General features: G+C 45.3%; 1 protein-coding gene and 1 pseudogene across 1 annotated transcript in view; one reads left to right on the top strand and one right to left on the bottom strand.

The window, feature by feature from the left end:
* The window catches only part of LOC146655798 (neurexin-1a-like), a 282,074-nt gene that overhangs the window by 129,994 nt on the left and 138,139 nt on the right, over positions 1–13,941 (bottom strand). The window contains exon 17 of the mRNA XM_085428418.1: positions 812–931. Coding sequence (XP_085284544.1) covers positions 812–931 — 120 coding nt within the window. The remainder of the gene's footprint in view (positions 1–811; positions 932–13,941) is intronic.
* LOC146655800 (uncharacterized) lies at positions 5,327–7,390 on the top strand (annotated as a pseudogene).

Raw genomic sequence — 13,941 nt, 5'->3', positions numbered from 1 at the left:
AATGCCTTATTTGGGGTAATGTTGATGTATGAATGCGTTCCAGTACAATTGCAATAAATAACAAGCGCTGTTATTTGTTTTCAGCTCATGATGTATTTGTTTACGTCTTTAGCTTGTTGTTGATGTTTTATTTATCAGAACACAATGTGCGTTGCTCCCTCTAGCGGTACAAATCTCAAATTTTAATGAGCTTTCACCGAACTGTCAGACGCTATGTGTCAAAGTTTCTGCCCTGCAAAGCTGCAACAGCTGCCGCCGCCCTCAGTGAAAGACAACCTATTCAAAGCCGAGCTAGGGAAATACTGAGATTCATTCTAACCGCGTTTTGACATATCAGTCACTAGTTACAGTACCCAGCACGGTTTACAAACCCGGAGAGTTTACAAAACAAGTACACCAAGTTTCTGGCAAACGACGTGCTTCGTGAGGACACAAATATAGAACAGAAACAGGAAACAATAATGAGCCTGAGTCTGAATGCTGTGTGAAAGCAAGGGATAAAAATGGCGCTCCTGTTAATGATAACACCCACCTTTAAATGTCTAATACCAAGATTTTCTTGGCCGTGTTCAAATAGGTTAACAGATGGAATGAATTATCTGTCTAATACTGTGAAATGTGTACAGGGCTTTTTTATTTTTGTGTGACTCACACAAGGAAATGAAATGGTGAAAAATAAAACATCATCATAGTATTGGGGGGCTTAAAAAAAAGCATGCCAACAAGTAATGATGGCTTTGTTCTTTTCTGACTTTCAAATAAGAACTAGAGGGATTTTAAGCTTTGAGAACAAGTAAAGGTGGAATCCTACCGTCATTACACAGCGGTCCTCCAAATGTCGTCATGCTGCAGTCACAACTGAAGCCCTCCCACTGCTGAAGACACACACCTTGGTTGGCACATGAGTCCTCCTGGCAGGTAGTGCTGGGACCTGAATATGGAGACAAACAGATATCTGGTGAGGACAATTTTTTTAATACTAATAAATACCTATGGACTCTAGAGTGAAATTAAATATTAAAGCACACACAAAAAAACATAGAATACTAGCTGTGTACAAACCCTGCGATAAAAGGCAGCGAACTCAACTGTATTCAGCAAACACACACAACCAAAAATGATAAAAATGTAAATAATTTTAACGCTTGAGTTAGACTTCCATTAGTAATTTAATTATTTTCTTCCATATAGTCACATTTAATGCATAACAGCAATTTAATCCACTCAATTCCATTTTTTCTCCGAATCATCACCTGTCAATGAGCTCAGTGTGCTATACCTAACCGGGCAAGGATGCTCATTTCTTAAGGTGCAGAGGTCCGTGTACTTTTAAACTGCACTGTATTGGTGCTTCCTGTGAAAGTGTTTAATCTTCATGCTTGTGGATTATTTCCATTTTACCACCAGTGTATTCATCCTCCAGAAGCATACAGCTGTGTGGCCTCTACAGACACTTTTTTCACAGCAGCCACTTTGACATGAAAGAGTAGGCAAGCACAGGTGCTGGTAATCACATTAATTAAGCAATAATTACCTAAAAACAACAGAACCGTTCTCCATGACATCAGCAGCACCTGTGTTTACCAGCTATGGAAAAAAAGGTCCATTGCGAGGCTATTATGTTTGTGTTAGTACAATTCATGTTAAAATGTGAGTGTGAAGCCAAGTGTTAATGTGTAAATGTTGTATTTTATGAGACATAGTAATTTCTAACAATCTGTATTTAGACTACGTTAGTCTAGCAAGTTTACACATTAACAGTATTATCAATGTCAGGATCTATACTTATGATTCATGACATACAATCGGAACAAAATGAGCACTTTTTAATAGTTTAGTTATAATCAATGCACTGAGGAGGGCTATTTTTTGTTGCTGTTTTTTATTTATTTACTCATGAGAGATTGAAAAAACAGGAAAATTGCAGAATGGCAATCGCATTCTTACACATTTTTTTAATGTATTGGAGCCACAGTAGCTCCTTTTCCGATTCAAGAGTAGCTATGGTAACTGGTTAATAGTTTCAGCATTTGCTGTACCCTGCTCAAGGCTGAATAATGCAGGGGGGAAGCAGAGGGCATTCAGCAACATGAAAAAAGAAATGAATTCCTGATTGCTTTTGTCAAATATTTCTCTGAATGCAAAAAAGTTCCTCTCGCTACATTCTACATAATATATTATAGTGCCTATTAAATCTTTTATAACATCCCTAATAAATCACATCTGCAATTCATCCTCATTTCTGACTCACTTATGATTGAAGTAAACAGATGTGTTATGGCATACTTAGAATAATTTCAAACAATTAACATACAGAGTTATTCATCTTAAGAGTTCCAATTCATCTGACTTCTGCTGATGTAGCAGAGCATGAATCCCAGCTGAGAAAACGGTGACGCTCATTTCTAACACTAATAAATGAATATGTATTAACATGTTTTAAAAATAAAATCTGATGAAATATTTGTGAGGGACCTTTTTATGGTAGATGCAGCAGATTTAGTGAGCTTGACCTTTTGGGAAGGTCTGATCGTGTTTGGAGTCCAATGATTTGTCTTTGTGAGTTTGCCTCTTTGGAGGCCCTCAACAGACAACCTGGCTTCTATTATCTAATTTGGGAGTGCAGAACTTTGCACCGTTCCCTCATTTTATACACATAATGGTGCATTTATCTAGAATTTCTACTACACTACATTCACAGAATTGAGCAAGAGTCTCAAGCCACTTTTCATTTCTAGATTTTGCTGGGAAAAAGTGATTTATTGAAACATATGCAAACATACCTGGAAATAAAGCATATAAGGCAAAAACACAAGTTGCACCATTCTAACAAACTTTAAAGTCGATATTTGGTACGACCACCTTTATTCTTCAGCAAAGCCTAAACTCTTTTGGCGAGCTTTCATTTTATTTCTTTAAGCAGTCTTCATGAATAGTTCTCCAGGATTCTTGAAAGAAATTGAAAGCTCTTCTTTAGATGCTGGCTGCCTTTTATTTTGTTCTCTGTCGAGATGATCCCACACTGCTTCAGTAATTCACTGGCAGTGTGTTTGGGATCATTGTCGTGCCGAAAAATGAAAATGTTGCCAGTCAGGCACTTTCCAAATGGCATTGAACGGTGGTTCAAAATCTCATGGCACTTTTCTGAGTTTCATTAGAATTTCATTAGTTTTGACTAGATCGCAAACACCACTGGCTGAAATGTAGCGTCAGAATATGGCAAAACCTCCACCATGTTTTAAAGATTGTTGCAGACACTCACTGTTGTATCTCTCTTCTAAACTCCACCATCCTCCAATGATGATGACTTGAACCAAAAATGTCAAATTTGGATTTATCAGACCCATTGCAACTGATTCTCAGTCCTTTCTGTGTGTAATTCGGCACACCTGTTCTCCCTGTTTCCCTTCCTTAAGATGACTTCTTGACAGGTACTACTCCACTGAAACCATTTCTGATCAGTCTTCAGTGAACAGTAGATGGATCAGATGGTTCTCTTTCATAGCATTCGTTTCGTGTCTCACTATGGGAACGCCTCCTGCGTGACCTCATCAGAAGCTCAAATACCATTACGCCAGCCCTTACAGGCTGGCTAGGTGACGCCCATGTCAGGAGGGGCCAGTGCCTCCCTATATAATAGGCTGACATAGCGTCAGATGTCATTCAAAAACCTCTCCTCGCTTCTCACAGAAGCCTGTAGACAACTGTGCTATTGGGTCCTAAAGCTAAACAACTCGGTCGCCGGGCGCTTTGTTCCCAGCTTTTCAGTTGTCCACTAGCATACAAGCAGTTGCAATACTGTTCTGTGGCTAGTGCGGGTGCCAAGTAGCAATACTTTCAACGAAGTTGCAAAACTTTGTCCTTGCAGCAAGAAGATTTCTGCCTGGGATACACACCCCGTGTGTGTGGCATGCCTGGGTTTATCTCACGCTCAGGCTGCCTTGACACCCGCACAAGACTGTATCCACTGCGCGGCTTTCCCACGCAAACTACTCCGCCGCAGGCTAGCTCGCCAGGCTAACCTGTCGGGTGGCGACCCTTTGCTGTGTGAGGCTGCTGCAGCGCAAGGAGAAACTGAGATGCCCGATGATTTGGCCGCAACGCCAGGGCCGAGCTGGGCAGAGGCAGACCCTCAGCCCATCGCGACCGCTTTCCCGTCGCTGGAGGCACACGGAGATCGTGTGTTTTTCCGCGATGCTGGAGTCACCAAGGGAGGAGATGCTAACGAGGACGGAGATGAGTCGGCTGACTAGGAGCTCCTGCTGTCTGACGACGGCGAGGAGGAAGATTCCACCTCCTTGGCTAGCATCAGCTGGGCTGCAAAGCCCTTGGCTACCGGCGAGGTTGAAAAACCGACACCGCCGTCTCCCCTGGATCTTGACATGCAGGACATGTGCAAGCGCGCAGCCGCTAGGCTCAACATCCCGTGGCCCGCCATACAAACAGAGGTTGTAAAGTCTCGTTTTGACGGTAAGAAATTGCCAAAGGCGAAAAAGACGGGGAAGCATGTGTTGCCTGTTTTCCCTGAGCTACTCGATGAGATAGCGGTGACGTGGAAAGCAAAACCTTACAGCGAGAAACACCCCATCGTGGGGAGCTCCCTGCTGGATTGTGAGGGGATGGAGTCTATCGGCCTCCGCCAGATGCCACAAGTGGAGCCGTTGGTGGCGAGCCATCTTCACCCGAAGATGTCTCTGTCCTCATCGGCTCCATCTCTCCCCTCCAAAACAGACCGCTTCCAGTCTAGCCCTACGGATAAGTGCTACAAGGCAGCAGCTCTGTCAGTAAGAGCCCACAACGCCTCTTCTATGCTAATGGCTTACCAAGCTGAGCTAGAAGAGGACATGACAGCTAACCCAGATACCACAGTGTGGGAAGAAATCTGCGTTATTACTGACCACGTCCTCCGCCTCCACAAGTTAGCCATACAGGCTACTGGGAGAGCCATGGGCCTCATGGTTCTTCAGGAGCGAGCACGCTGGCTCGGGCTCACCAACCTGACGACTAAGGAAAAAGAAGAACTCCTCGACACCCCTGTCGTCCCTCACGGTCTCACGAACCCAGTTTCCCCCCTTTATGGGCCACCCTGCCGCCTCCCAGCTCCGTTCCAGAGCAAGTTCAACGGGACATGTCCCACACAGAGTGCTTAACTCGGGCCGGCGTTCCTGTCACCGGACCCACCAGAGGGAAAGAGAGCCACAGTTCGCAGTGTTGTTTCACAAGCACTTCTCTCATGCATTCTGTATTAAAAAAGCCCCGACACGCGCATCCAGGCAGTTTGCCGAGGGCGCTGTCGAGTGTTGCAAAACACATGAAAAAATGAAACATGCTGAAAAACAGAGCACCGTCTGCCATAACGCAGCCCGTGGAGACTCGCGTTTCCACGGCTGTGATGATCCAGATAAGCCCGTCACCTCGCTCGCCTGTGACAGAGGTGACGGGACACCGAAATGGCGCATGTTTCGCGCTGCGACAACAAGGGGGCGCCAAAACGCCATATTCAGTGGATTGGCCAGTGAGCGCTCTGTCTCGCCACATGAAGAGCTGGGCCACCTGCACTCAGTCAGCATGGGTGCTGAGGACATTGAAAAAGGGCTACAGGCTGCAATTCAGTGTCGCTCCACCACATTTCAAAGAAATCGTTTACTCTCGTGCTCTGGGCGAGTCTGCCAGTTTTCTCCTGGAGGAAATTTCCACCTTGAGAGACAAAGGAGCTATAAGAGTTGTCCCTCCCGAGGAAATGCACAGCGGATTTTATTCAAGGTATTTCCTTGTGCCAAAGAAAGGGGGGAGGAGGATGAGAGCCATTCTGGATCTCCGTGCCCTGAACCGGCATTTGAGGACATACAAGTTCAGGATGTTGACGCACGCCTCGCTGCTACGGTTTGTACGAGCGGGCGACTGGTTCACATCAATCGACCTGAGGGATGCTTATTTCCACATCCCCATATATCCCCCACACCAAAAGTATCTGAGATTTGGTTTCCAGGGGATGGCATACGAGTTTGTAGTCCTGCCTTTTGGTCTCTCACTGAGCCCAAGGGTGTATGTGACGTGCACCGAGGCAGCAGTGGTCCCGCTCAGGAAAAAGGGCATTCGGGTGGCCACATACATCGACGATTGGCTCGTGGCAGCCCCAACCCGCCAGGGAGCGACTTGTCACACAAATGCTCTCATACACCATCTGGAGAGTTTGGGTTTCCAGATAAACGTGGAAAAGAGCACATTGATGCCAACTCAATACATTACTTTCATAGGGCTCAGCCTAGACTCCCTTCGGGTGAGGGCTTTTCTGTCCCCGGAGAGAACAGCGGCCATACAGTCATCCCTTGCACTGTTTTGCAGAGGCAACACAGTGACCCTCAAACAGTGCCAGAGGCTGCTCGGTCTGATGGCTTCTTCTCTAGTGGCGATAACACTGGGACGCCTGCACATGAGAGGCTTTCAGCGCTGGGTGGGCTTGCGGGGACTGGACCCTCACTGAGACGGCCACCGTCGCGTGAGAGTCTCTGCAGACTGTTCACTCGCTCTCCACGAGTGGAAGAGGCCAGGTTTCTTGTCTCAGGGCGTTGCCATGGGGGCAGTTTCAGCCAGGAAGGTGATTTCCACAGATGCCTCTCTTTCGGGCTGGGGCACCACCCATGAGGAAACAGTGAATGGGGAATGGGGCCCTCACATGCGCTCCACCCACATAAACTGTCTGGAACCGCTGGCGGTTCACCTGTCGCTAAAACACTTTCTCCCTTGGCTGAGAGGTCATCATGTTTTAGTGAGGTCGGACAATTCCACTGTTGTGGCCTACATAAACAGACAGGGGGGTCTGGGGTCCAAGTTACACACACTGGCACACAGACTGATAGTCTGGAGCAGTGTCCACCTGCTGTCACTGAGAGCAACTCACGTGCCGGGGATCTTGAACTTTGGAGCAGATCTTCTCTCCAGGGGCAACCTGCTGTATGGGGACTGGAAGCTTCACCCGGAGGTGGTGAAGCAGATCGAGCTGCGATTCGGTCAGGCGACCGTAGACGTTTATCCATCCAGGGAGAATGCTCAGTGTCCCCTGTTTTACTCGCTGCACCATCAGAGAGCTCCACTCGGGGTGGATGCTCTAGCTCACGAGTGGCCGAGAACCCTCCTCTATGCTTTTCCCCCAGTGGCCCTCATTTCTCCAACTCTGGCCAGAGTGAGGGAGAGAAGTCACTATATGATCCTGATAGCCCCGCACTGGCCAGGGAAACACTGGCTGGTGGAGATTTTAGAGCAGCTGTGCGGCCCACCTTGGCCGTTACCACTACGCAGAGACCTCCTGTCTCAGGCACAGGGGGAAATATTCCACCCCCACCCAGAGAGGCTAGCTCTATGGGCTTGGCCCGTGAGTGGTTTAACCTGAACACGGTGGGGCTCCCTCATAGTGTTATCGACACTATTCAGTGTTCTAGAGCATCGTCTACTCGGGCGCTATATGAGCACAAGTGGCGTGTGTTTGAAAGCTGGTGCTTAGAATCACAGGCCATCCCTTTTCAGTGCTCTGTGGCTGTGATTCTGTCATTTCTTCAGGCCCTGATTGATAAGGGTAAAGCCTTCTCCACCATCAAGGTGTATTTGGCAGCAATTTCGGCCTGCCATATTGGTTTTGAGGGAAAGACTGTTGGCCAGCATCCCTTAATACAGTGGGGCAAAAAAGTATTTAGTCAGCCACCGATTGTGCAAGTTCCCCCACTTAAAATGATGACAGAGGTCAGTAATTTGCACCAGAGGTACACTTCAACTGTGAGAGACAGAATGTGAAAAAAAAAATCCATGAATCCACATGGTAGGATTTGTAAAGAATTTATTCGTAAATCAGGGTGGAAAATAAGTATTTGGTCAATAACAAAAATACAACTCAATACTTTGTAACATAACCTTTGTTGGCAATAACAGAGGTCAAACGTTTACTATAGGTCTTTACCAGGTTTGCACACACAGTAGCTGGTATTTTGGCCCATTCCTCCATGCAGATCTTCTCGAGAGCAGTGATGTTTTGGGGCTGTCGCCGAGCAACACGGACTTTCAACTCCCGCCACAGATTTTCTATGGGGTTGAGGTCTGGAGACTGGCTAGGCCACTCCAGGACTTTCAAATGCTTCTTACGGAGCCACTCCTTTGTTGCCCGGGCGGTGTGTTTTGGATCATTGTCATGTTGGAAGACCCAGCCTCGTTTCATCTTCAAAGTTCTCACTGATGGAAGGAGGTTTTGGCTCAAAATCTCACGATACATGGCCCCATTCATTCTGTCCTTAACACGGATCAGTCGTCCTGTCCCCTTGGCAGAAAAACAGCCCCATAGCATGATGTTTCCACCCCCATGCTTCACAGTAGGTATGGTGTTCTTGGGATGCAACTCAGTATTCTTCTTCCTCCAAACACGACGAGTTGAGTTTATACCAAAAAGTTCTACTTTGGTTTCATCTGACCACATGACATTCTCCCAATCCTCTGCTGTATCATCCATGTGCTCTCTGGCAAACTTCAGACGGGCCTGGACATGCACTGGCTTCAGCAGCGGAACACGTCTGGCACTGCGGGATTTGATTCCCTGCCGTTGTAGTGTGTTACTGATGGTGACCTTTGTTACTTTGGTCCCAGCTCTCTGCAGGTCATTCACCAGGTCCCCCCGTGTGGTTCTGGGATCTTTGCTCACCGTTCTCATGATCATTTTGACCCCACGGGATGAGATCTTGCGTGGAGCCCCAGATCGAGGGAGATTATCAGTGGTCTTGTATGTCTTCCATTTTCTGATGATTGCTCCCACAGTTGATTTTTCACACCAAGCTGCTTGCCTATTGTAGATTCACTCTTCCCAGTCTGGTGCAGGTCTACAATACTTTTCCTGGTGTCCTTCGAAAGCTCTTTGGTCTTGGCCATGGCGGAGTTTGGAGTCTGACTGTTTGAGGCTGTGGACAGGTGTCTTTTATACAGATGATGAGTTCAAACAGGTGCCATTCATTAAGGTAACGAGTGGGGGACAGAAAAGCTTCTTACAGAAGATGTTACAGGTCTGTGAGAGCCAGAGATTTTCCTTGTTTGAGGTGACCAAATACTTATTTTCCACCCTGATTTACGAATAAATTCTTTACAAATCCTACCATGTGAATTCATGGATTTTTTTTTCACATTCTGTCTCTCACAGTTGAAGTGTACCTCTGGTGCAAATTACTGACCTCTGTCATCATTTTAGGTGGGGGAACTTGCACAATCGGTGGCTGACTAAATACTTTTTTGCCCCACTGTATGCCTTTTCATGAAGGGTGCATGGCGTAAATTGCCTACGTCTAGGCCGTTGGCTCCATCGTGGGACCTTCCCACAGTATTGGCTGCGCTCTCCTGTTGCCCATTTGAACCCCTGGAACAGGTTGAGTTAAAATTTCTGTCCTTGAAGACGGCTCTTTTAATTGCTTTAGCTTCTGCTAAACGTGTGGGAGAGATCCACGCTCTCTCAGTGCATCAGTCATGCATTCAGTTCTCCTCGGATAATACGAGGGTCAGTATGCGGCTCAACCCTGCCTTTGTCCCGAAGGTTGTCGGCACATGTTCCCCTATAGAACTGCCGGCATTTTGCCCACCGCCTTTCTCCTCAGAGGAGCAACAGCATACCTTGTGTCCAGTCCGTGCTCTGCGCATTTACATGGACCGAACCCAGAGTGTCAGACAAAGTGACCAGCTGTTCGTGTCCTGGGCTAAACCACATATGGGAAAGCCTGTGTCTAAACAGCGCCTCTCCCATTGGATAGTAGGAGCAATTGCCCTGGCCTATACTAGCAGGGGCCTTCAGCCCCCTGCTGGCTTACGTGCGCATTCCACTAGAGGTCTGGCAACCTCATGGGCTCTCTTTAGGGAAGCTTCTATTCAGGAGGTGTGTGCAGCGGAATGCTGGACCTCACCTCATACATTTGCTAGGTTTTACAGGTTAGATGTGACAGTACCTAACCTAGCACATTCAGTCCTCAGTGCAGGTTCTTCCCGGGTGGGGGCCTCTCCCCTGTGAAGTGCTGTTGGGGACAGTTGTCTTCTTAACAGGCATGTCTGGCAATCCGGGAGTCAGTATTTCTCCCATAGTGAGACACGAAACGAATGCTATGAAAGAGAACTTAAGGTTATGTATATAACCCCGGTTCTCTGAGTAGCATGAGTGAGTGTCTCACCAGACCGCCCTCCTTGCTATGGAAGCGAGGAAGAGGTGGGCTTGTTTTGAATGACATCTGACGCTATGTCAGCCTATTATATAGGGAGGCACTGGCCCCTCCTGACATGGGCGTCACCTAGCCAGCCTGTAAGGGCTGGCGTAATGGTATTTGAGCTTCTGATGAGGTCACGCAGGAGGCGTTCCCATAGTGAGACACTCACTCATGCTACTCAGAGAACCGGGGTTATATACATAACCTTAAGATCTTTCACATCTTTGCTGGAGTTTCTTAGCTATGTCAAATGGAAAGTCCATTCTCCCTGCAGCACGGACTACACTGCCCATGAGGCTACATTCTTTAGGGCTATGCCTGTAGCATTCTGCCTATTAGCTTAGCACAACAACAAAAAGGCGCTCTCTCACCCAGGAAACACGCAGAGCGAGAGCGTCCCCCTGTAACCATGGCAGCCGCAACGCTGCCGCCTGGAACTACAGAACATAGCTGTCAAACAAAACCGAAACAGTCCTGACCTGCGACAATATGAAATTATGAAACAGGAAAGTACCCCCGTGTAATCCATTTATTTCAACAAAGTAACTGTATTCTAAATACCACCTTTTTAAACGGTAACGGTAACGGAATACAGTTACTCATATTTTGTATTTTAAATACGTATTGGCGGTACATGTATTCCATTACTCCCCAACACTGGTAGTCAGTTACGTGTAGACCAAACTACACAACTGTATCATGCTTGAATGATTCATATGTCAGTGCAAAGTTGCTTATTAAACAAACACATTGTCCTAAAAATGGGCAGCCAATATCTAAAGAAAAATGTTGGAAGACATTCAGAAAGCTGAGAGAAGTATTGCTTCAGATCACTGAAAAAGTTATAAGAAATACTGTCTCCATGGAAGAAAAAAATAAAGGAATGAGGGATGGCAGAAGAATTTTGCACAGTTCGGTGCTTCTCTTGAAAGGTGTTCCCTGGAGTAGTAAAAACCTACTTTATTCCCATAACAATGCCCAAATTGTGTCCCCAAAACTAGGGCTGGGCGATATGACCCAAAATTCATATCTCGATATTTTTTAGCTGGATGGCGATATAAGATATATATCTCGATTTTTTTTTTTTTAAGCCATAAGTTAAGAACAAAAAGAGAGTTCTTAGTCACACTGTGTCCCAGATGTCACACGGGCACTTTTATTTACATACAGCGTAGATATTACTCAAAAATAAATTATCAGCATATATTAAATAATCATGGTCCATAAATAAAAGAAAACAATGTTGTTTTTGTGCATAACAAAAAGCTCACAATTGTGCAGTCAAAATGTAAACTAATAGACGCTGAGCATAATAACAAAGAGACAGATTTCACAGCTGCACCACGTCTCTGAACAGGTGCCATTTGTGGTCCTTATACACACACAGTACGTATCACTCCGCGAGGCTCCTCCTCTGTAGCCGTAATTCTCCGACAATCCATCAAGCGGTGCATCTCCGTAGCTTAGCAAAGTCATATTAAAACATTTTTTGACAGATTGCTGAGCGCTGTGTACCACATAAAATCGGTTCGCGGTCAGTAAGCACAACCAGAATTCATACATAAGGCGCACTGTCGATTTTTGAGAAAAGGAAAGGATTTTAGGCCGTGCAGCCCCTCTGGGCTGCATGTCGTTAGCGCGGTTAGCTCGCTAACACGTTGACGCCATCCAGCCCCACGCACGGTAACTCGCTAACGGAGATTTTCCGCTTTCATCTTGTCATTGCCTGCAGGTGAAGCTATGGGGGAGTTGTGTTCAGTGCAGGAGAGGCGAGGCCGAGTAACGTTGCGTAGAGACAAAAGTGGACGAAAGAGAGGCAAACCTGCGGCTCCACAAGTATAATTATAACGTAACATAGACTATATCGATATAAACGATATTGTCACATCTTATATCTCGTATGAAAATATATCGATATTTTTTAAAAACTCGATATATCGCCCAGCCCTACCCAAAACCCTAAAACAGTTTCAGATAATATTAATAGCGCTTCATATACTTCAGAGTGTATTTGACTTTAGTTACTGGCCAGTGGTTCTGTTTGTTTCATGCCATATTTCACTGTTTATGTAAGTGTTAAATCTTGAAAGAGTCAGTCCTGTTGCTTGGAACACCTCCTACTTACAAAATAGAAATAGAGTGCCAGAGACAGTGAGAATACAACAATAGGAAACACTGGGCTTAATAAGATTAATAATAGGTAAGACATTACAATGACCAACTTTAAGATCAAAAGCTGAATATTTTAAGAGGAAATCCATGCAGGATACATTTTTGTTCTTCAAACCATTAAAAGGCATGCTCAGAAATTCCCTTATATGTATATCAGGGAACATCAAAAACCCCACAGTGGAAATAAAAGTTCCAATAAACAACATCCAATATGTGAGTGCAAATCCACACATAAGCCCCATAGACTCTGATACAAGATTATAATGAGACTTGTATTCCTATGGGACTTAAGGCCATTCCACATAGTTGGTGGTTGAATGGCAACACTAGGCAGTTATCTTGTATTGAGACATGTGGAGGTAGTGATAGTTAGAGGGTAGATATGTTGTAGATGCACACGGGGAGAGACATCAGACTCTTTATCAGACAGACAAAGCTATCTACCTTGCAAGTCAGCTTTCATCAATGCAACTTTTGTCAGCAAAATAATAGGAAAGGAAAAGGCAAAGTATACCAGCTGTTAGTAAAAGCAGCAAGATGTCAGAGATGGAGTAGCAAAACACAGAGTGCTGAAGAAGGAGAGACAAAGGGAAGGATCTTTGTCTTCAGAAGGAGCCAGAGGTGGAAAAATTATACTGTATAATGAAGGCTAGGTTAAGCTAAACTGTTAAAGCAACCAACCAAAAATGGCTTCAGCAGCATAAAGTAATACCAAGAAATTGCTGCTATTAAAGGAAGCGGGCGTTCTTTTTCAGGAAAATTTAGATAACTTGTTAAAAAACAAACAAAAAAACCCAAACACCCAGAATGTTTCATTATTCATTACTGACTTTTAATATAAGTAGCTATATGTTATACGGCGACTCCACCATCACAATCTAATAAATGTGTTAACATTTCCATTGGGAGTCTCAATTGACTCTGTGTAGGAGGAAAAAAAAGAAAACAACAAGTTTGACAGACCTGCACGGGGAGATGAATTTGATTACATTTGTAATGTCAAAACACAAAAAGATCAGAAGCCGCACACTCGATAGAAAAAGAGTGGATGAATTGTGAAATTAAACTAAGTGACTGACGCTGGAAAATAAATCTAATATTGTCTCTGGATATGGTGCACATATTAGACTGGGCAAATGATATTTATGCATGCAACAAAGGATTCATACATAATTCAAAAGGATTGCTTCTGGCAAACTCTCAGATCCAGCAAGCATACATAGAGCAAAACAGAATGGGGGTAAAATAGGAAATAACACTCGCAGTACAAAAATGGCAGAGAGAATAAGCAGATTATGGCCAAGTGAAACAGAAACGATTGCCCGTGGAGGAGCGTCGGAGTTTGATGCATACTAACAGAATACTAACACATTTAATGGATGTTAAATTATGTGCCACAGGTTGCCAGTGTGGGTGCCTCGGTGGGTGTGCTTCTCAACGAGTGTGTCTTCGTCTTGGACAAGTAGGAGAATGGGAATACTGAGCAGCTTTGCGTGGCGCTGCAATGACCCCTTAAGATGGTTTTGTGAAAATAAGGGGGAAAAGATTGAAT

This window comes from Rhamphochromis longiceps, linkage group LG13, assembly GCF_057381845.1.
Source record: "Rhamphochromis longiceps isolate RC_006_pf linkage group LG13, R_longiceps_female_GT1.1, whole genome shotgun sequence".
Classification (NCBI taxonomy): Eukaryota; Metazoa; Chordata; class Actinopteri; order Cichliformes; family Cichlidae; genus Rhamphochromis; species Rhamphochromis longiceps.
Note: the sequence above shows the minus strand (reverse complement) of the source record. Positions and strands in the feature narration are given on the sequence as shown.